The 24,575-nt window shown below is 43.5% G+C and overlaps 1 protein-coding gene across 3 annotated transcripts in view; it reads right to left on the reverse strand.

Moving 5' to 3' along the window:
* The window catches only part of arhgef6 (Rac/Cdc42 guanine nucleotide exchange factor (GEF) 6), a 168,955-nt gene that overhangs the window by 75,041 nt on the left and 69,339 nt on the right, over positions 1 to 24,575 (reverse strand). For all 3 annotated transcript variants that reach the window (XM_048544625.1, XM_048544626.1, XM_048544624.1), the window contains exons 4-6: positions 16,442 to 16,563; positions 5,906 to 6,107; positions 785 to 855 (exon numbers count right to left, since the gene is read on the reverse strand). In XM_048544625.1, coding sequence (XP_048400582.1) covers positions 785 to 855; positions 5,906 to 6,107; positions 16,442 to 16,563 — 395 coding nt within the window. The remainder of the gene's footprint in view (positions 1 to 784; positions 856 to 5,905; positions 6,108 to 16,441; positions 16,564 to 24,575) is intronic.

The raw sequence follows: 24,575 nt of genomic DNA on the forward strand, positions 1-24,575 counted from the left end.
AACCCAATGCCATCCGACAGAGTGCCACCCGTGAACAGCTGTACTTCCTGCATGAATGCCTAAGGAGCTTCGTCGGAGGCTCACTGATGATGTTACCTAGAATGGTGATGAAACGTCTGAAAGCTAACCTTCCAGCTCAGCGAGCAAACTCACATCCAGACTGTGTGGTCATTCGCACTTTGCCGCCTCAGGCAGTTAGGAAGTGAATCTGTATTACAACAGCAACCACACTTCAAAAGCACTGCGCTGGCTGTACGGCACTTTGGAAGGTCCTGAGGTGCTACATAAATGCAAATCATTCACCAAAAAAGTGGAAAATATACTGTGGACTGGAGAGTATCCCACCTGCCTTTGTCAGGGAGCTACTCTAAAAGGAAAGCCATGGACCATATTGCACATCAAAAGCAATTAAACAGCAGGTCAGACTGGTTGGGGGTGAGGGGGGAGTTCTGTATAAAACATGTGCCATCGGATTTTCAGCATATTCCTGCTGTGATTTGTGTAAAGACCCTGCTGCTAACCAGGCAAAGCCAGAGCTTTGGTGCAGGATACAAGAGCAATTTGGGCAAAAATCAGATTTTACACATAGTGTTATTTTCAATGGAAGTAGCTTGTATAAAAATTTTGGCTCTTAAAATAGGTTTTGTCAACTATTCTGATCTTTGACAAAAAAAATTATTACTTTTGCAAACATTTTGCTGGTGCATTTAATTCACAAACAATACTTTATTGGACAGAAATTCCCTGGTGAAAACAGGGATTAAAATTAAAGCAAAACACTTACCAAACTGTAATAATTCTTTGTAGCTGAAGGTGTCTCAAATCCTTTGAGAGATTTGGGGGAAAGTGGCTTATCTGCAAACCAAGAATACACTTGATTAAGTCATTTTGTTGAATTTTGGACATGATAGAATTAGGGCCTTACAGACCGCAATGAGCTGAACTAAGAGCTTGGAATTAAAAAGGACTGAGGGTCCATTTCAGACAGAGTTGTCCTGAAGAATACAGCGCACAGCGTTGAATTGGAATCCATGTGCCATGCCACTTCTGGTGTGGGTGAAGGTGCATTTTTAGTTGGAACGGTCAGAGGTAGTGGGCCCTAGCCAGCTGCTGCACAAAATACTAAGTACATAATGCCGACTAAAAAAGATTTTCTCATTGCCACAAATATCTGTACTCACCATTTTTTTTCTTAAATTTGTTCAGTGGATGTGTGAATTTGCCCCCCATCCCTAATTGCCCTTGAACTCAGTGTCTCACTCAGTCATTTCAGAGGGCAGTTGAGGGCAACCCACATTGCTCTGGGCCTGAAGTCACGTGTAGACCAGACCAGGTAGGGATGGCAGATTTCTTTTCCTAAAGGACATCAGTATCCCAAACGGGTTTTACAGCTGTCGTTGAGAATTTCATCGTCACCGTCACGGAGACTCACTTTCAATCCCAGATTTAATAAATGGTTTTAAATGCTACCAGCTGCTGTGGTAGCAACTGAACTCATGACCCCAGAGCATTAATCTTGGTCTCTGGATATTCGCCTACTGTGTCAGTGTATCTCCCTTTAAATGTTTTCTAACAGAAGATGGGAAGCTTCAATATGAGTCAGGGCAGGTGATCAATAAATCTCACTGACTTCTTTCATCTGTCTTTCTGAACGATTTGAAAATATTTTTCTTCTCTCTAATTGGCCCTGAAATAATACACTGGAATGGAACACATAAATACTTGTCCTTTTACCCTCTCAGGACAGGGATTGAGGATATAGCCAAGGAGTAGGACCGCTGACTGACTGGCTGGCTGGCTGAGAGAGGAGCTGTGAGCCAGTCGATACTACTATGAGCAAAAGTGTTTCATGCAGGGCAGTGTACAGGTATCCTCGACTGACACTGTCTCATAAATACCTAGCTTGGCCAACCGCGTACTCTGAAGCGACACTTAAGTGAAAGGCTAATGTATTTTACGCACACTCTAATATATCACCATTAACCTCCAACTGACAGCCAACTACTTGTAACTCTTATTGTGATACCTTATGGACACTAGCAACTTGGCAAAGGGATGTCACACACCACAGAGTAATAAATGCATCGGCTTTATCGTCACTTAGTGCACTTCAACAACTGCTTTGAGCCTTTTATCGCGTTCCCTTTAAGGAAATGAATACTGTTTGAGTCCTGTACTCTCTGCCCCCTCTCCTTATGTCACACACTGTGCCTCAATATTGTGCAGAGTCAGACACAGTAGGCAGCACAGTTGTGCTCCAAATCACAACAGGGAGTCAGCAAGAGCATATGGTTCATCTCCTAGTTGTCAATTCAAAGTGGCAGAGTTAAACAACTCAGCTCTGGTTGAAGAAGCAATTTCAAATCCAAAACAGGCTACTTTGCATGGCTTTTGTAAATCCAATCCTCCCTACTGTGGGTTATTAAAGTGAGAGAGAGCAGCAGCAGTTGTCTGCCACTCTTTAAGCATCACATTTTGTAAACTGCGCCAGAAAGCTGGCCTTGGTTTGGACCAAGAGGCACGTTTCTGGCTGCTGAGGTGGCTTGCCAGGAAAAGGAAAAGGAGGGAGGCCAAGTCGGGCATATCAGACCTGGAAAAATCAGACGAATGTGTGTAAAGGCTACAGAGATAGATCAGCAGACAGACTAAAGTTCTATAAATCAGGCAAGGACAGCACCAAAAAATCAGAGGTGGACTTTGATACGCATCAACACCAGCCCGTCAGGTTAGCACAAAAGGTGGGTAAAGTGGTTAAGGTGCCTGTGGGATACTTACCTTTATATTAGCTGACACACAGATTAAGAGAATGGAAATTTATTTTGTAACTTTGTAAAAGGTTTTTTTTCATTTATTCATGGGAAGAGGGCGTCGCTGGCCAGGCAGCATTTATTGCCCATTCCTAATTGACCAGAGCCTAGTTAAGAGTCAACTACATTGTTGTGTGTCTGAAGTCACAGGTAGGCCAGACCAGGTAAGGATGGCAGTTTTCTTCCCTAAAGGGCATTAGTGAACTAAATGGGTTTTTTCGACAATCGACAATGGATTCATGGTCATCATTAGACTCTTAATTCCAGATATTTTCATTGAATTCAAATACCACCATCTGCCATGGCAGGATTCGAACCCAGGCCCAGAACACTATCTGGGTCTCTGAATTAACAGTCCAGCGATAATACCTCTAGGCCATCACCTCCCAGGCAAAAGCTACTGTACTGTTCGCAGTTTAAGAATCCACATTGTATGAGGGATAGGACAGCATTGGAGAGAATGCAGAGGAGATTGAGCAGAATGTTCCCTTGGAGCTGGAGTTTCAGTTACAAAGAGAGATTGGACAGACTGGGGTTGTTATCCTTAGAGCAGAAGAGACTATTGCGGACATGACTGAGATATATGAAATTAACAAGGGTATTTGTAGGATGGACAGGAGGAAGCCTTTTCCCTTTGGCGGAGGGATCAATGACCAGACAGCATAGATTTAAGGTAAGGGGCAGGAGGCTCGGAGGGGATGTGAGGAAACATCTTTTCACTTAGAGAGCGGTAGGAATTTAGAACTGACTGCCTGCAAGAGTGGAAAAGGCAGAAACCCTCATCAGGTTTCAGTAAGTGAACAAGGCTATGGGCCAAATGTTGGAAAATGGGAATAGGTTAGATGTCATCAACAGTGCTATCAAGCAGCACCTTCTCAGCAATGCCCAGTTTGGGTTCTATCAGGGCCATTCAGCGCCTGACCTCATTACAGCCTTGGGTCAAATATGGACAATTGGGCTGAATTCTAGGAGGTGGAGGTGAGAGCGATAGCACTTGGCTTCGAGGAGCCCAAGCAAAACTATAATCAATGGGTATCAGGGGGCAAACTCTCCGGTGGTAGGAGCCATTCCCGACACATAGGAAGATGGTCGTGGTTGTGGGAGGTCAATCATCTCAGCTCCAGGACATCTCTGCAGGCATTCCTCAGGTTAGTGTCTTCGGCCCAGCCATCTTCAGCTGTTTCTCGATGACCCTCCCTACACCAAAAGGACAATGTTCAGCACAATTCACAACTCCTCAGATACTGAAACAGTCCATGTCCAAATGCAATAAGATCTGGACAATATCCAGGCTTGAGCTGACAACTGGCAAAATAATAATCATGCCACACAAATGCCAGATTATGACTATCTCCAACAACAGACAATCTAACCACCGCCCCTGACAGTCAATGGTGTTACCAGCATTGAATTCCCCACTATCAATATTCTTGGGGTTTCCACTGAGTAGCAATTCAACTGAACTCACCATATATAGCAGTGGCTACAAGAGCAGGTCAGAGGCTAGGAATACTGCAGCAGGTAACTCACCTCCAGACTTTCCAAAACCTGTTTGCCATCTACAAGGCACACTCTCCACTTGTTGGAGCTGCACTTATCTAGGCAACACTCAAAAAGCCTAACTCCATCTAGGGCAAAGCTGCCTATTTGATTGGTAACACACCCACAAACATCCACTTCCTCCGCCACCACTGACACTCAGTAGCAGCAGCGTGCTCCATCTATAAGATGCATCGCAGAAATTCACCAAAGATCCTTAGACAGCACCTTCCAATTCCACGACCACTTATATTTAGAAGCATAAGCACAGCAGATAGATGGGAATACCACCACCTGCAAGTTCCCTTCCAAGCCAATCATCATCCTGACTTGGAAATACATCGTCACTCCTTCACTGTCGCTGGGGCAAAATCCTGGAATCCCCTCCCTAATGGGCCTATCTACAGCATTTGGACTTCAGTGGTTTGAGAAGGCAGCTCACCACCACCTTCTCAAGAGCGACTAGGAACGGGCAATAAATGCTGGGCTCAGCCAGCAATGACCACGTCCCACAACTGAATGGAAAAAAGTGGTTGTTTTTGACTCAGTGGATCAAAAGGGCCTTGCTCGGTGCTGTCAACCTCTGCAACTCTTATCAGCAAATCCTTTTACCAAAATGACGTCATTTGCAACAGTGAAGTAAGGAACAGTGAAAGACTCACTTGCCAGGCTTGCTAAGATGGCACATTTCCAACCCTAAAGGGCATGGGTGAACCAGTCATTTTTTTTTAAAACAACTGTCTGACAGCTTCATGGTCATTTCTACTGAGACAGCTTTCCAGTCTGGGAAGTTTTTTTCCCCAAATTGAATTCAAATTCCCAGACTCAGACAGGATTTGAGGTCACCTTTTTGTGGATTATTATTGCGGGCCTCTGGAACTAGTCACTTAATCATAAGACTCTTGCACCTTTTGAAAATGACAAGAGGACATTCTGCAACAAGTGATGGAGTGAGATCAAGTGTTCTCCTCAGTTTCATTCTACAAACATCACAAGATGTGCACCAATTCTTGAACCAGTCCATATCCCATCATCAACGGGTCCAAGCTCGAACTGCACTGCCCATTTCCAGCAGCTTCTCTATAACAAACAAACACATACAAGCTGTCTCACAGAGAAGGTGTAAAATGGACCAAAGCTGGGCCATGACCAGTGACTTGAGAAGGATTCAAAACAAAAGTCAAAAAGAGGGGTCCCAAGGCTGATGAAAGAGGGAGGTGAAAACTCCGAAGGATTTTCAGAGTGTGCAGAGGGGTGAGATGCAATTTCAGACAGTAAGACAGAGACGGCTGGGAGCATATCGATGGTATGTCTTTGAGTGAGAGCAGTTAATTGCAAATTAAATTATAACTCCATCTCATTTGGTAAAATGAATATAAGGAAATATCTCGAACTTAGCCACTGAGCAAAAAGTGGAAACTGAGATGAAGTTTCAACAGCTGGACTGAAAGTTCTGACCATGGACACACTGAACAGAAAGCAGTTTTAAACAAAAAGGTATGATTTTCTCTACAGCCAGAATGAAGACAGAGAGTTATACATAAAAATTAGCAACTCACCACTTGGTTTTATCTCCCTCACATAGTTGCTAGGGAACCAGCCTGACTTTCCTTTCAGTGAGCCTTCCCACCATCCTCCATCTTCAACTCGCGTTACATAAAGAATGTCGCCTTTTGAAAAGGAAAGCTCATCTTCATTGGTCTGCTTGAAATTAAATTTGGCTTTCACCACCAGCTGATGGCTCCCATTTTCCGTCATCTCCTAAAGGAAGGAAGGAGACTTCAGTGTCAACCAACCAAAAAACAATTTGCCAAAGTTCTCCAGTATAGGAAACAGGAGCAGAACAAGAGGAATAAGTCAATTAGCCCTTTAAGCCCATAAATGCCATTCAATGTAGTCATGTGGCCTAATCTCGAAGGGAGAATACACAAGTCTTGAAGGTGATACTGCACTCGATTGGTCTCTGGGAAGACAGTGTGTCCTATGATAAGTTAAATAGCATTTATAGAACAATGAGAGGTGAACTCATTGAAATAGGAAAAGATTCTGAAAGGGCTTTACTGGGTGGGCACTCAGGTTGTCATTGAAAATGGGGAGCAATGAAATAGCTGATGAATTAAATTTAAACTTTGCTTCTATCTTCACAAAGGAGGACACATAACATACCAGAAATATGAAACACAGCACTGGAGAAACTGATGGGATTGTAGGCCAATAAATAACCAGGGCCTGATAACATACATGCCAATTAAAGGGAGTGATCCAAAAGGATAATCGTTAGTGGTCATCTTCCAAGACTTGAGACAGTTCCTACAGATTAGCTACTTTCCAATGTAATGCCATTATTTGAATAGGGAGGGAGAGAAAGCAGTGTATTATAGACCAGTGAGTCCGACATCAGTAATGGAGAAAATATCAGTGTTTATTAGGAAGGATTTTACAGCAGGGCACTGAGAAAACAGTGGCAGAATCAGACACAGACAGCATGGATTTCCAAAATGGAATCTGACACCTGTCACTCTGACATCAGTAGTGAGGAAAACGCCAAAAGGCCTTTATAAAAAGATTTATTCACAGAGCAGTTGAAAAACAGTGACAGGATCAGACAGACTCAGCACTGATTTACGGATGGGAATTTGTGCTTGACAAATCTACTGGAATTTTTTTTGAGGATATAACTGGTAGAGTTGATAAGAAGGAGCCAGTGGATGTGGTTTTCTTGGACTCTCAGAAGGCGTTCGATAAGGTCCCACATAAGAGATTAGTGTGTAAAATTAAACCATGCGGGATTGGGAGTTAGGTACTGACATGGATAGAGAACTGGTTAGCAGGAAAGAACAAAGAGTAGGAATAAGTGGGTCCTTCTCTGAATGACAGGCAGTGACTAGTGCGGTACTGCAGGGATCGGTATGGGGACCCCATACATTGATAATTTAGATGAGAGAACTCAACGTAATTTCTCAACATTTGCAGATGATACAAAGCAGGGTGGGAGGGTGAGCTGTGAGGAGAATGCAGAGATGTTACAGTATGATTTGGGCAGGCTGAGTAAGTGGACACAGGCATAGCAGATGACGTATAATGTGGATAAATGTGAGATTATCCTTTTGGTAACAAAAACAGCAAGGAAACCCATTATTTGATTGGCTGTAAGTTGAGAGAGGGGAATGTGCCATGACACCTGGGCACGCTCTCGCACCAGTTATTCAACGTAAGTAGGGAGATATCGCTCTTGGAGCTAAGGGGATATGCGGAGATGGCAGCCTGATGATCAGCCATAATCATACTAAATGGCAGAGCAGGCATCCAGAATTGAAGGACAGACACCCAGGCATCTTCAAGTTGACGAGCTGCAATTAGTGGCTTGCCATTAGGATCAGGATGTGGCTTCAACAGGCTGTAATCTCTGTTAATGACATGGATGGAGAGAGAGATAAAGTACAAGGCCCAAGTTAGTAGATGTGAAAAAACTAGGAAGGACTGCAAGACCGGCACCTGTGTGGGAGTGCCCTTACGATCATAAGATATAGGAGCAGAATTAAGCCATTCTATCTGTCCAATCAGGGCGGATACATTTATCAACATCATTCTCCTGCCTTCTCCCCATTGCCCTTGATCCCCTTTCTAAATCAAGACCCCATCTATCTATATCTTAAACACACTCAATGACCTGGCCTCCACAGGCCTCTGGAGCAATGAGTTGCACAGATTCATCCCCTATGGCTGAGAAAATTCCTGCTCATCTCAGTTCTAAAGGGTCACTCCTTCACTCTGAGGACGTGCCCTCGAGTCCTAGTCTCTCCCAATAGTGGAAACATCCTCTCCATGTCCACTCTGTCCAACCCTATCAGTATTCTGTAATTTTCAATCTGATCCCTCACTCATCCTTCTAAACGCCATTGAGTACAGACCCAAAGTCCTCAAACATTTCTCACATATCAAGCCTTACATCCCCAGGATAATTCTTGTAAATCTCCTCCAGATCCCCTCCAACACCAGCACATCCTTCCTTAGATAAAAGGCCCAAAACTGCTCACAATATTCCAAATGCGGTCAAACCACAGCGTTACATTGCGGAGGCTGTATACCCCTGCTGTTGTATTCTAGCCCTCTCGAAATGAATGCTAACATTGCATTTGCCTTCCTAACTGCAACTGAGCCTGCATGTTAACCGTGACAGAATCCTGAAGCAGGGCATCCAAATCCCTTTGTGCTTCAGATTTCCGAAGCCTCTTTCATTTAGAAAATAGGTTCTATTTCTATTCTTCCCATCAAAGTGTATCATCTCCTGTTTTCCCACATTACATTCCATCAGCTAGTTTTCAGCTCTAGCCTGTCCAAGTCCTTCTGCAGCCTCCCCGCTTGCTCAACACTACCAGTCCCTCCATCTATCCATTTTTCATCTGTAAAATTAGCAGCAATGCCCTCAGTTCCTCGGTCCAGATTGTTAATGTAGAACATGAAAAGTTATGCTCCCATCACTGACCCCTGCAGAACTTCACTAGCCACCAGCCATCATCCTGAAAAAGACCCTGTTATGCCCACTGTTTTCTGCCAGTCAGCAAATCCTCTTCATGCCAGTACTTTGCCCCTAATACCATGGGCTCTTATCTCAAAATAGCAGCCTCTTGCACAGCACCTTGCAAAAGGCCTTCTGGAAATTCAAATAGATCATGTCCACTGACTCTGCTTTTTCTAACTTGCTCAATACCTCCTCAAAGAATTCTAACAGATTTGTCAGGCATGGCCACCCCTTGACAGAGCCGTACTGACTCCACCCAACGTGGGAAAATGTATTTCCAAGTTCCCTGCAATCCATCCATGATAGCGGATTCTAAAACCTTCCCAACAACTGAGGTCAGGCTAACTGGCCTATTGTTTCCTCCCTTCTTAAATAAGGTTGCGACATTTGCCATTTTCCATTCTCTGGGGTCCCCCTAACTCCAGGTGATTTCTGTAAGATCACCATCAATGCCTCTACAACTTCCTCAGCAATCTCCTTCATATCTCTGGGGTAGAGTCCATCTGGTCCGGAGTGATTTATCCACCGTCAGGCCTTTCAGTTTCCCCAGCACCTGCTCCTGAGTGATGAGCACTGCACTCCCGTCTGCCCCCTGACTCTCTTGAAGCTCTGGTCTGCTGCTGGTGTGTTCCCCTGTGAAAACTGATGCAAAGTTCCTAGTCAGCTCCTCCTCCATTTCTTTGTTCCCCATTACTACTTCTCCAGCCCCATTTACCAGTGGTTCAATGTCCACTCTTCCCTTAGATATCTTAAAAAAACTTGTGCAATCCTCTATTATATTGCTAGCTGGCTCGCCTTCACAATTCATCTTTTCCCCAGTTTATTGCTTTTTTTAAGCTATCCTCTGCTCATTTCTAAAGGCTCCCTAATAATCTTCAACACAGTGTATGCTTTTCCTTTTGCTTTTATACTGACCCTAACTTCCCTTGTCAGCCATGGTTGCCTCACCCTCCAGAAACACCTCCCATTACTGCTCCACCATCTTTCCTGCTCAGCTGCCCTTCCAGTGAACTCCGGTCAGCTCCTCCCTCATGTCTTTGTAGTTACCTTTATTCACTTTCAACAGTGATCCTAGCTTCTTCCTCTCAAACTGCAGGGGGTCAATTCTATCATATTATGGTTACTGTCGCCCTTTAAAATTTTCTTCAGTTTTGTAATCATGTCAGACTTATTATAATCACCAAACCCAGAAGTGCCTGATCAATAGCAGGCTCTACCATGACCCGCTCCAGCAAACCATCTCCTAGACATCCCAAAATTCCTTCGCTTGGGACCTTCTACCAACCGGATTTTCCCAGTCCACCTGCATGTTGAAGTGCCCTGTGATGACTGTAATAGTGCCTTTCTTACAGGCCTTTTCCATCTCCTGATTTATTTTCTGCCCCACATCCTGACTACTGCGAGGGGGCCTGTACACAATTCCCATCAGGGAGTTCTTCCCTTTGTGGTTCCTCAACTCTACCCACACAGGCTCTACACTTTCCAAACCTACACTGCTTCATGTTATTGATTTAATTTCCTGTCCCCTCTGCCCATCTGCCTGTCCTTTTACTAGGACAGGTATCCTTAGACATTCAGACCCCAGCCCTAATCCCCTTGTAGCCATGTCTCTGTGATAGACACATTGAACGTGTCAATTTCAATCTGTACTACAAGCTCATTTCCCTTGCTTTGTACACTGCATGTATTTAAGTACAACACCCTCAGTCCTGCACTGACCGGCCTTTCTCATAGTTGTCCCCTTACCTGCTGTGCCTGAAGTTAGACTCCTGACCCTTTCCATACTCTCTGTCCAATTATTTGTTTTGGAAACTTTCATAACTTCTGCTGAACTCTCCACTCTAACCTTTCCCATAATTTTCCATCCAACAATTTTCCCTGCTCCCTGACTATTCCATGTGAGCATGCACGCATGCGTGTGTGCATTCAGAGAGTCGACGGCCTACTGGTATTACCACTGGACCGTTAATCCAGAGAGCCAGGTAATGTTCTGGAGAACCAGGTTTGAATCCCACCATGGCAGATAGTGAAATTTGAATTCATTAATAATCTGGAAATAACAGTCTAATGATGACCATGAAACCATTGTTGAGGTTGTAGACTTACTCGTCAAGTCGATGGGTTTGGTTGCAAATGTTTCATCACCCTGCTAGGTAACATCGTCAATGTGCGTCTAATGAAGATCAGAGATAATGGGATCTGCAGATGCTGGAGAATCCGAGATAACAAAGTGTGGGGCTGGATGAACACAGCAGGCCAAGCAGCACCTCAGGAGCACAAAAGCTGACGTTTCGGGCCTAAACCTCTCTGATGAAGGGTCTAGGCCCGAAACCTCAGCTTTTGTGCTCCTGAGATGCTGCTTGGCCTGCTATGTTCATCCAGCTCCACACTTTGTTATCTGTGTCTAATGAAGTGTGAGGTCTGTCCCACTTGTTATTTATATGCCTCGGTTTGCTGGGGTGGTTGGCATTACTTCCAGTTTTTTTTCCTCAGTGGTTTGTGCACAGCGTCTAATTCAATGTGTTTGTTGATGGAGTTCCAGTTGGAATACTAGGCCTCCAGGAATTCCCTGGTGATTGTCGATGTGTTGTCCTCATCAGTCTGTAGTGCGACAAGTGAGAATTGGTTATGTCTCTTGGTGGCTAGTTGGTGTTCGTGTATCTGTACGGTCAGTTTTCTTCTGGTTTGGCCTGTGTAGTGTTTCTCTCAGTCCTTGCATGGTATTTTGTATGTGACTCCAGTTTTGCTGGTTTTGGGTATGGTATCCCTTACATTTGTCAGTAGCTGTTGTAGAATGGTTGTTGGTTTGTGGGCCACCCTGACACCTAGGGATCAGAGTTGTCTCGTGGTCACCTCTGATGTGTCCTTGATGTATGGTAGAGTGATTAGTGAGTCTGGGTGTGTGTGGTCAGTCTAGGAAGTAACGGCGGGATTGCGCTTTTTGGGTATTCATTCCTTTTGAAGACTCCGTTGAGGGGCTCCTGTTCTGCTTTGCATAGTTCTGGGTCGCTGCAACATGTTGTGGCCTGTTTGCGTAGTGTCCCGATGCAGGTCCATTTGTGTGTAACTGAGTATTTTGTCCGTGGATGTGGTCTTTCTATACTCGCTAGTTGGGACTTGCGTGTTGTTTTTGTGTTCTGCCATTATGTCCAGGAAGGTATTTGGTTGCCGTTCTTCTCTTCCATGAATTTTATCTGGTGAGGATGTCGTTTAGGTGTTTATATGGATGTTTAACTAATAAGTGGGACAGAGTACCAAGGCTTCAGTGGAGGCGCACTGACGATGTTACCTAGCAGGGTGACAAAACGTCTGCAACCAAATTCACCGCCTCGGCGAGCAAGTCTACTACTTCATCCACAAGAGAGTTACAAATCGTCTTAAAAACTTTAACCATTGCTGATTGTTAGAAAAACCCATCTGGATCATTAATGTCCTTTAGGGAATAAAATCCATCATCCTCACCTGGCCTGACCTACATGTGATACCAGACCCACAGTGATGTGGTTGACTCTTAACTCAATTAGGGTTAGGTAATAATGCTGGTCTAGCCAGTGAGACCCACATCTCGTGAACAAATTTAAAAAAGAAATCACCTAACGAGTCTGCGTTGCTGCAGCAACATATGGTGCTGTACGCGAGTTGTACCTGGAAGCCTGGGCCCCAACTTTTTCCCATGACCAACCAGGAATCTCCCCTGTTCTTAAATGCTGCCACTGGCAAGCATTGGAAGAATTTGGAACGTAATCATCTCCCTTGGCCATTTGTTCCTGGGGTAGGTCTTAAAACCTGACTCAAAAGCATGGTCACTACCCATTGTGTCATGAGACTCCCTACAGAAACTGTGAGACAATCATAAAAGTGCAGCAAAGGTATACGGACAGACTAGGTGAACGAACAGCAAAATGGCAGATAAAGTGGAGAAGTGGAGATTATTCACTTTCATAATAAAAATAGCAAAACTGAACTGTTTTTAAAAGGCTTGAAATTTGGCAAGGACAGCTCTCTGATTGGTAGCTGGACAGGTTCTGGATGTGAATGATACAGTGAGAAGCTTTTGAATCTCTGCAAGGAGAGGTAGTTTTTGATCTCTCTCTCTCTTCCTACTGGCACAAAATTAAAACCGGAAAGCTGGCCTGACCACGGCACACAAGGAAAATTAGGGGTAGTATCAGATCCAAGGAAAGGCATACAAATTGCCCAAAAAAAGCAGCAAACCTGAGGACTGGAAGCAGTTTATAAGTCAGCAAAGAAGGGCAAAAGGATTGTTGGAGGATGGGGATAAGACGGCATGAGAGTAAGCTTACTGGGACCATCAGAACCTTAGATACGTGAACAGAAAAAGATTAGTGAAGTCAAATGTAGGTTCCTGGCATCAGAAACAGGGAAGTTATAAAGGGGAACAGTGAGGTGGCACACCAATTAAATACATACTTTGGTTCTCTTTTCACAATGGGAGACAAAAATAACCTCTTAAAAATGTTGAGGAACACAGTCTAGTGAAAGGGAGGAACGGAAGTAGACCAGTATTAGCAGGGAAAGGTATTAGGAAAATGGATGGGATTAAAGGTCAATAAATCCCCAGGATCCAAATCAACGTCCAGGTGTACTTAAGGAAGTGGCTCTTAAAACTCTGGAAGCATTGATGGTCATCTTTTAAAATTCTATACACTCTAGAACAGTTCCTACAGATTGCAATGTAGTTAATGCAATCCCACTGTTTAAAAAAGGACGTAGAGAGAGAATAGGTAATTATAGACCAGTCAGTCCGACATCAGTAGTGAGGAAAACGCTAAAGACCTTTAGAAAAGATTTAGTCGCAGAGCAGTGACAGGATCAGACAGACTCAGCACTGATTTACGGATGGGAATTTGTGCCTGACAGATCTACTGGAATTTTTTTTTTGAGGATGTAACTGGTAGAGTTGATAAGAAGGAGCCAGTGGATGTGGTTTTCTTGGACTCTCAGAAGGCGTTCGATAAGGTCCCACATAAGAGATTAGTGTGTAAAATTAAACCATGCGGGATTGGGAGTTAGGTACTGACATGGATAGAGAACTGGTTAGCAGGAAAGAACAAAGAGTAGGAATAAGTGGGTCCTTCTCTGAATGGCAGGCAGTGACTAGTGCGGTACCGCAGGGATCGGCGTTCGATAAGGTCCCACATAAAAGAGATTTCCGTGAAAAATTAAACCATGTGGGATTGGGAGTAAGGTACTGACATAGTTGACAGACAGGAAACAAAGACTAGGAACAAATGGGTCTTTTTCTGAGTGGCAGTCAGTACTTTGACCCCAGCGATTCACAATATATATTAATAATTTAGGCGAGTGAACTAAACGTAATATCTCCAGGTTTACAGATGACACAAAGCTGGACGGGAGAGTGAGCTGTGGGAAGCTTGCAGAGATGCTGCAGTGTGATTTAGACAGGCGGGGTAAGTGGGCACATGCATAGCAGATGCAGCATAATGTGGATAATTGTGAGGGATTCCACTTTGGTAGACAAAAACAGGAAGGCAGATTATTTTCTTAATGATGAATAATTGGAAATGGGGAGGTGCAGTGTGACCTGGATTTCCTTGTATAGTAGTTTTTCTTTATTCATTCATGGAATGAGGGCATTGCTGGCCAGGCAGCATTTATTGCCCATCCCTAATTGGCCAGAGGGCAGTTAAGAGTCAACCACATTGCTGTGGGTCTGGAGTCACATGTAGGCCAGACCAGGTTAGAATGGCAGTTTCCTCCCCTAAAGGAGGCTTGTGAACCAGATGGGTTTTTCCAACATTCAACAATGGATTCACAGTCATCATTAGATTCATAATCCAAGATTTTTGTTTTATTGAATTCAAATTCCACCATCTGCCATGGGGGGAATTCAAATCTGGGTCCCCAGAACACACTCTGGTCTCTGAATTAATAGTCCAGTGTTACTACCACTAGGCCATCACATCCCCAACTGAAAGTAAGCAAGTAGGTGGTGAAGATGGTGAGCCTTTGTGGTGAGAGAATTGGAGTACAGGGGCAGGGATGTCTAACTGTCATTGTACAGAGCCATGGTGAGACCATACCTGGAGTATTGTATGCAGTTCTGGTCTCTGAGGGAGCAGGTGGAGGAGGTGCAGCAAAGGTTTACCAGACTGAATTCTGGGATGGCAGGATGGGTGTATGAAGAGAGTCCAGATCGGTGAAAGTCAAGTTCACTGGCATTTAGAAGAATGAGGAGCATGTCACAGAAACCTATAACATTCTAACAGGTCAGGAAGCAATAAATTCTCAAAGAAGTTCCCGATGACTAAAGAATACAGAACTAGGGGTAACAGTCTAAGGATATGGGGTAGATCATTTAGGACTGACAGGAGGAGAAATGTCTTCATCCAGAGAGTGGGGAGCCTGTGGAATTCTCTGCCACAGAAACTGGGTGAGGCCAAAACGTTGAATGTTTTTAAGAAAGAGTTAGTTACATTTCTTTGGTCTAAAGGACGAAAAAGGCATGGGGGAAAAAGTGGCAACAACTGGGTTTTAATGTTGGATGATCAGCCATGATTATAATGAATGGCAGAATAAGCTCAAAGGGTGGAACGGCCTACTCCTGTTACAGTATTCTATGTTTCCAGGAAAACGGCTGAAACTTAAAGCCAGTGGCTTTCTCCATCTGCCATAAATGTCAGCTAGTCACTAATAAATCCAATTGGGAATACAAACAAAGAACAAAGAACAAAGAAACCTACAGCACAGGAACAGGCCCTTCAGCCCTACAAGCCTGCGCCAATCAAGATCCTCTGTCTAACCTGTCATCTATTTTCTAACGGTCTGTGTCCATTTGCTCCCTGCCCATCCATGTACCTGTCCAAATATACCTTACAAGATGCTAATGTGTCTGCGTCTACCACCTCCGCTGGCAACGCGTTCCAGGTGCCCACCACCTTCTGTGTAAAGAACTTTCCACGCATATCTCCCTTAAACTTTCCTCCTCTCACTTTGAACTCATGACCCCTAGTAATTGAGTCCCCAACTCTGGGAAAAAGCTTTTTGCTATCCACCCTGTCAATACCCCTCATGATTTTGTAGATCTCAATCAGGTCCCCCCTCAATCTCCGTCTTTCTAATGAAAATAATCCTAATCTACTCAACCTCTCTTCATAGCTAGCACCGTCCGTAACAAGCAACATACTGGTGAGCCTCTGCACCCTCTCCAAAGCATCCACAGCCTTTTGGTAACGTGGCGAATGGAGAGAAAAGTCTTCAAACAGGGTGGGGAGAATGTGGAACTCAATGCCCCAGGGAGCAGGGACTAACCAGAGACGGTGTGTTTACAGGGGAGCTGGATTAACACAGGGAGGAAAGGAATAGAATGGTATGGGTTGCTGTGGGGTTAGGAAGAGGTTCATATTTTATACATCAGTTGGTGAAAGGTTCAGATACTGTGCTGTGCATTTAATGTTCAATTTGGATTTACACTTGAATGATCACAAGAGGAAGCCAACAAAATCAGAATCATTTTGCAAAAGTAAATTAAAAACCATGCACAGTACCTCGGTGTTTCCTTTCAAAGGGACTTTCAAAGGAGATATATTACCAGGTTTTTTGATGGTCTCCGCAGAGCTCTGGATGCTTTTGATGCAGGTGCTTGGGAACTGCTGATAGAAGTGGCAGAATTACTGTGATGGGACGAGACAGATGAACATGTCCTTCCTCGTTCTGTTTTAAAACAAAACATAAAAGGAGGGCTGAAGACCAGAAGCACATTCTCCCAGCTCATCATCAAATGATGACTGATATTTATACAGCAGCTTTACCAAATTCAAACATTTCAAGGCGATATGCCACAGCATTTTCAAACAAAATATCATAATGGGAAACATGAAACCATAAGATACAAGAGAAATAGGCCATTCGGCCTATCAATTCTGGTGCCACCATTCAGTGAGGCTGAGGCTGATCTGATAATCCTCAACTCCACATCCCTGCCTTTCCCCCGTAACCCCCACCGATTTCCTTACTGATTAAAAATCTCCCCATTATCCATGTGGATAAGCAGAACCACCAATTCGACTGAGACAAACAGAGTCAAGTATGGGAATTCCTGGAAGCCTGGTACTCCACGAAGAAAGTAATCAACAAACACAGAGAGCTCGACACCACATACACTCCACTGCGAAGGAAAACCGAAAACGAGATAATTTAGCTCAACGGCTCCAGAGTTTAAATAACAGGTGGAAAACACAACAGCGGTTCATCAGAAGTTGCACCGATGACATTACGCAGCAGGGTAATGTCTGTTGGAAGACAATGAACCAGCTCAGCCAGCCAACCAACCATAATATTCAACATCTTCTCAAAAGCCGAGTGAACCTTCTCTGGACTGCCTCTAATGCCAGTATATTTTTTCCTAGACAAGAGACTAAAACAGCTCTCAGAATTCCAGTTGCGGTCTAAATAGTGATTTGTAGATTTTTTTGTAGATTTAGCAAGACCCCTCTATTTGTACACTCCATTCCCCTTGAAACAAAGGCCAACATTTCATTTGCCTTCCCTATTGCCCACTGAACTTGGATGCTAGCATTTTGTGACTGATGTATGTTCTAATAACATGGGTTTGAATGCCATGTGGCGGATGGTGAAATTTAATTCAACAGAAGTCTGGAATAAAAACCTAACCCAATTGTGAACATGTAACCATTACCTAATTCATTCACTATGGCCCTTTAGGGGAAAATGGGTCACATGTGATTCTGGACCCAAGGCAATTTGGTGGATTTTTAACTGCCCTCTGAAATGGTCTAAGCCATTCATTTTAAGCGCAGTTAGGGATGGACAATAAATGCTGGTCCAAGGAGAGATGCCTCCATCCCATCAGACGATTATACACAACAGCTTATCTGTGGTGTAAAGCCTGCCTTTACTGGTCAGTGCATTGAGTATAAGAGTCGGGAGGTCACGTTGTGGATGTACAGGATATCGGTGAGGCCACTTTTGGAATACTGCATGCTCAGTTATGGTCTCCCTGTTATATGAAGGACATTGCTAAATTTGAAAGTGATCAGAAAAGATTTACAAGAATGATTGCCAGGGTGGAGGGCTTGAGCTAAAGGGAGAAGTTGAATATGCTGGGGCTATTTTCCCTGCAGCATTGGAGGTTGAGGAAATAGAGCTATACAAGATCATGAGGGGCAAGGTCTCAGGGTGGGAGAGTCCAAAACTAGAGGGCATAGGTTTACGGTGAGAGGGGGAAGATTTAAAAGGGACCTAAGGGGCAACTTTTTCACATAGAGGGTGGTGCGTATATTGAATGAGTTGCCAGAGGAGGTGGTGGAGGCTGGTACAATTAAAACATTTAAAAAGCATCTGGATGGGTGTATGAATAGGAAGGGTTTAGAGGGATATGGACCAAATGAGGCTAGATTTATTTAGAGTGTCTGATTGGCATTGACAGGTTGGACCGAAGGGTCTGTTTCCATGCTGTACAGCTCTACAACCTTTTGAAAATCCAAATATTTCACATCTACTGGCTCCCCTTTATCAACGCTGGTTGCTACCCCAAGAAACAATGATAATAAATCTGTCTGGCATGAATGGCCTTTCATGAAGCCACATTAACTATGCTTGATCAGATCATGCATTTGTAAATGCTCTACTATTACAATACTCCTAACATCCTCCAACACATTCTTAATGACAGTCAGTAAAGTCACTGGCCTATAGTTACTGTTCCTTGATTTCCTTTCTGAATAAGTTATTTTGGCAGTTTGCCAATGTTATTATTATTAGACATTAGGTCAGATGATCAATCGCTCAGTCAAAGAAGGTTTTAAAGTACGCTGCACAAAAGAGAAAAACATTGTAGAGAGATGTAAGGTTCCCTGAAGCAGTTCCAAAGCTTAGGACTCTGACGGCTGTAGGTAGGATCTCCTGTGGTGAAGCTGTTAAAATTGGTGATGTTTGAGATGCCAGAATAAGTGGGGATTTCAGGGAAGTAAGTTGGGCAGGATTGCGATCAGCAGGGACACAGCTGTAGAGAGATTTGAAAAGAATAAGAACATTAAAAGAGGTGCTGCTTATAGATCACATAACACAGGGTAGATAGGTGAATGGAATGTGGGAGAGCAATCAGGAGTGCATTGAAATAATCCTGTCTGGAGGTAATGAAGGTAGAAACAAGTGTTTCCGCTACACAAAAACTGATGTAGAAATGGGAGATCTCAGTGATAAAGGGAGATCATTTATTCCCTCAGGCCTGACAGTCGTTCTAAAGTGAATTCATCCAATTTACAGCCTGGCCTCCTACAGCAAAACAACAATGCATCAGCGAATCAGAAGTTTGAGGATGCCCATAAATTCTTTTAAAATTCTAATCTGAAGATGCAGGCAAAGTTGAATTTCTCAGTTCTGCTTGTGGTCTTGGGAAGGTGTTGGTGAGCTGCCTCCTTCATCACTTCAGCTGGAATAGTGAAGGAGCTTCAGGTAAACCACCTGGTTATACACTCACAGAACTGGGACCATATGATGACAATGGCACAAAGGAGAAACAACAATGTTCAACCTCAATTCTTAAATCATCAGACACTGGAGAGTCTCCACCAGGTCAAGGTGATCATCCTCAGAAAGACTAGTTGTAAAGTATGCTCAAATGACAGCATAGGCCCAATGGACTGAATGGCATCTTCTACACTTGCAAGAACCTGTGAGTCAATACACAGAGAAAGACAGTGATGAAACCACCAGGATACAACTTCCTTTGAACAGTGGCCTGTTGTCAGACCTGATTTTTCATTAGAGACTGGAGGGGTAAGAACAAGAATTAAAGTCCTCTAAAATCACCCAACTGTGTTCAACAGTAAAATTTTCTTTATTCATTCACAGGATGAAGGCATCACTGGCCAGGAAGCATTTATTGTCCATCCCGAGAGGGAAGTTAAGAGTCAACCACATTGCAACGATCAGCAAGGCTCCAATATCTGGAGTCACATGTAGGCCAGACCAGGCAAGAATGGCAGCTTCCTTCCCTCAAGGGCATTCATGAACCAGTTGGGTTTTTCCAACAATTGACAACGGACTCACAGTTGTCATTAAATTCTTAATTCCAGATATTTATTGAACTCAAATTCTGTCATCTGCCATGGCAGGATTTGAACCCGGGTCCCCAGAACATTATCTGGGTCTCAGGATTAACAGTCCAGTGCTAACACTAGGCCATCGCCTCCCCCATGTCTCTCCCAAATCACCACATACACTTACCTACTAACTCACAGTAACAGTTACCAAATAAAATTTGACACTGAGCTACTCAAGAAGATATTAGAAATAGATTTTAATGAGTGTCTAAAAGGAGAGACTGTTTGGAAAACAGAGATGTACAGGTGAAAATTCCAGAATTTTGCAGAGAGACAACTGAAGGTACAGCCGCCAATGGTGGAACAATTAAAATTTGGGGTGAGCAAGTCTCAGATACAGAGCCATGGAGGCAGCGAGGAATTGAGGCTATTCAGGGATTTGAAAGCAACATCTCCATTTAAAAACTGTTCATCAGGGTGCCAGTATAGACTGCAGGGGGACAGTGGTGCTAATAGAGAAACAGGGCCTGGTGTGAACTAGGACATGAGCATCAGAGTAGAATGGTAATATTGAGGAACAATGCTCAACAAAGCCACATGATGCATCAAGTTAACCTCATGTTAAAGTCTCAGACCTCAGCACAAATGGTCACCCAAGTATTCTACAACAATTCACAGATGGAATATTTCACACAAACAGGGTAACAGTGAATTTCAAACAAGTAGGCTGGAAATGGAATTATTGCATTTGTCTCCTTTTAGGATCAGGAATTAATCCAAAGAATTAACATACTGAAGAGAAACAAAACCCAATTAAGTGGTAACACAATAAACTGGATTAGATACCCTGTATGTTTACAGATATTACTCATTATGCAATCACGTTTGTGCCCACACAGAGCTGAAGTAGGTTCGTGCCCAGGAAGTGACAACAGATAATTCCAAAAGAGGATTGGAGAAACCAGCAAAAACTATTCAAGCTGATCCCCGGTATACCTGTTCAGCCCCATTCTCCAAGGCCAGGGATTTAGCACCAACTATTAGAACCATTCTCCTCACATTTCTAGGCAGTCAACTTTCAGGCTTGCCAAAACTGTTTATGATTGATTCATTAAAACAATGAATATTCAAGCTGCCAACTATAAACCATACACCACACAGCAGTACAAGAACACAATGTCCCTTCAACAGCACTTCGCTTCTTCCTGTCCAGCACCCCATCACCAGCACCCTGTCAGAGGGTCAGTGCCGAAGGAACATTGCCTTTTGTAGGGTCAGGAAGTGGCTTCATTAGTAAAGGAGTATCTCACAGCTGCACTGAGGGACGATACATCAGCGGACTCGCGCAGCAAGGCAATTCAGGCACACTGCTTTTTGTCATCTATATCAATGATTTGGATGTGAGCACAGGAGGTATGGTTAGTAAGCTGCAGAAGACACCAAAATTGGATGTGTAGTCAACAGCGAAGGAAGTTACCTCACAGTACAACAGAATCTTGATCAGATGGGCCATTAGGCTAAGGAATTGGCAGATGGAGTTTAAATTTAGATAAACGTGAGGTGCTGCATTTTGGAAAGTAAACCAGGGCAGGACTTATACACTTAATGGCAAGGTCCTGAGAAGTTTTGTTATAAATTACTCAAACTCTAAGTAAAAGATCAAAAAGGTCACACTGCATCAGTGGTATGACATAGAACATAGAACATTACAGCACAGTACAGGCCCTTCGGCCCTCGATGTTGTGCCGACCTGTCATACCAATCTGAAGCCCATCTAACCTACACTATTCCATGTGCATCCATATGACCCTTTGACCTTTTACTTATAAATTCTGTGTCTGATACTATATCTCTCACTAACACCTGAAGGAGGAGTAAGGTTCCGAAAGCTCGTGTTTCCAAATTAACCCACTGGGCGAGAATCTGGTTGTGTGATTTCTAACCTATAACTCAGGAACAGCAAAGGTGAAATCACAATACAGGGGCTATACTACAGACATCCCAACAGCCAGTGGGACTTAGAGGAGAGGACATGGGGAGAGATTTTGGCAAGATGTAACAACAAGCTGTTGTGGTGGTTTTAACTTCCGCTATATTTATTGCGACTCGCCTCGTGCTGGGGAGTTGGATGGGGCAGAATTTGTAAGGACCATACAGGACTGTTTCCTGATACAGTCTGTAAACAGTGCAACCATGGAAGGGTTATACTGGAAAATAAAATGTTGCTGGAAGAGCTCAGCAGGTCCAGCAGCATCTGTGAAGGAGAAAACAGAGTTAACATTTCGGGTCCGGTGACCCTTCCTCAGAACTGGGTTATACTGGATCCAGTTTTGTGAAATGAGCCATCCAGGTGAGTGAAGTTCTAGTGAGAGAGCATTTCAGGAGTAGTGTCCGTAATAACGTGAGTTTTAAGACACTTAGATAAGGATAACAGCAGACCTCGGGCGAAGGTAACATATTGGGGGAAGGCAAACTACAACAATATGAGGCAGGAACTGGAGAATTTTTGATTGGAGACAGCTTCTTGAGGGTAAATCCACATCAGCCACGTGGGAGTATTTCAAACATGCATTCCTGAGAGAATGAAAGGATAGGTATGGCAACTTATGTGAACCTTGGGTGACCAGGAATGTTATGACGTTGGTCAAAAACAAAAAGGAAGCATACATAAGGTCTAGGAGGATAGGAACTGATGATGCCCTTGAAGTATATAAGGAAATAACTTAAAAAGGGAATTAGAAGGGCTAAAAGGAGTCATGAAAGTTGTTAGCAAACAGGATTAAGGAGAATCCAAAGGCTTTTTATACATATATAAAGAGCAAGAGGGTAGCCAGGGAAAGGGTTGGCCCACTCAAGGACAAAGGAAGGAATCTATGTGTGGAGCAGGAAGAGGCAGGTAAGGTCCTATGCAAATACTTTGTGTCTGTATTCAAAGAGAAGGAATTGGTAGAGGGTGGTCTCAGGGAAGGGAGTGTTGAGTTTCTAAGCCAAGTTGCTATTAAAAAGGAAGAAGTATTGTGTATCTTAAAAAGTTTTAAGGTAGATAAGTCCCTGGGTCCTGATGGGATCTATCCCAGAATTTTGACGGAGGAAGAGAACAAATTGTTGCAGCATTGATAGACTTTTGTGTGTTCTCTTTGGCCACGGGTGAGGTCCCAGAGGACTCGAGAATAGCCAATGTTTTCCCATTGTTTAAGGAGGTTGGCATGGATAATCCTGGAAATTAACGGAATGAACGAATCTCTGATTCACCAACACTGTTTTTATTTCGGATAATCCCAAGACATTAGTTTCTGTCCAAATACACCTTGGCGCTCACTACAGGATATGCAAGGCACAAGATCAGCAGGCTTGCGGATAGATTGTCAAACTCTGCAGGCACCAGTGAAGGTCCTGCAATGCAACTGTTCACTCAGTCTGTGGTCAGACCAACAGAGGGGCTTTGTTAAGAAAGAAGTACCAGTATTGCAGAAAATAAGACATGTTTTGCTGAAGGTTTTTGCTTTGCAGTCATCACTCGTGAGAATACAATTTAAAGGGGAAACAGCGCGAGAGGAAAGTGCTGACTGGTAGGCAAGTGAACTCTGATTGGCAGAGGCATTGCAATTGGAGAATGCAACCGCTGGACAATGACTGCTATTTAACTGCTAAGTTTAAATAAAATTTAAACTAGGCAGGACAGCTCTGATTGGTCAAAGCAATTCCCTGATGAATGAACAAGAGAAACATTGTCACCTATTCTGAAACTAGATGCAATCTTTGTACATTAGCAAGAATATGTATAAAGGCTTCAACAGAATGTGTCTTTTTTCAGCAAAATTCAGGTTCCGTATAGAAAAATGACCAAAAGAACTCAAGGTCAGACACCAGAACATGTCACCTAAACGAAGTCAAGCCATCACTATTGTTACTGCTCTTGGTGCCATCTACTCTGCTGCAGAAATGCATGCACAAGGGTCTTCCAAGGATTTGCAATTACTGGAACCACAGCAAAATCATGCTTCTGAACATCAATTCAACTATATTGTTGATATATATTTGTTTAATCAATTTGTTTGCTCAAAGCTATTTACCATCTGTACTTTAAATTCATACCCTGCAGTCTAGCAACTTCCTGCATTAATTGGTTGCTTGAATCAAATGCAAAAGGTATAAACCACAGAGACCTGTGTTCTGTAAAGCTTGCTCTTTACTGAGTATTTCTGCTCTTAAAAAAAAATCTGGTTTCAGGATGTGGGTATCGCTGAAGACTCATATTTAGTGCCTAGCATGATGATAGGAACTCCCTGGTTAGGCTTGCTCAGCCGTTTCAGGGGGAGTTAAAATCCATGCACACTCTGCTATGGGTCTGGAAACACAGAAGGACCCAAAACGGGTAAGGACAGCAGTTTCCCTTCCGTACAGGGCACTAAGGAACTGGTTGGGTTTTTACAACAATTCACCATTTACAACATTCTTCATCACTTCCAGTGAGACCATTTTCTTCGTTCCAAATTTCTAAAACAATCAATTTCTCAAACTGCACTGGTAAAATCTGAGCTCAGGTTCCAAAGAGGCAGCATTTCAGAGTCAGAACGTTGACTCTGTTTCCCTGTCCCCACCCACAGACGCTGCTGGACCTGAGTTTCTCCAGAACTTTCTGCTCTCTCCGATAATCTG

The sequence above is a fragment of the Stegostoma tigrinum genome, chromosome 15, assembly GCF_030684315.1.
Source record: "Stegostoma tigrinum isolate sSteTig4 chromosome 15, sSteTig4.hap1, whole genome shotgun sequence".
Lineage (NCBI taxonomy): Eukaryota > Metazoa > Chordata > Chondrichthyes > Orectolobiformes > Stegostomatidae > Stegostoma > Stegostoma tigrinum.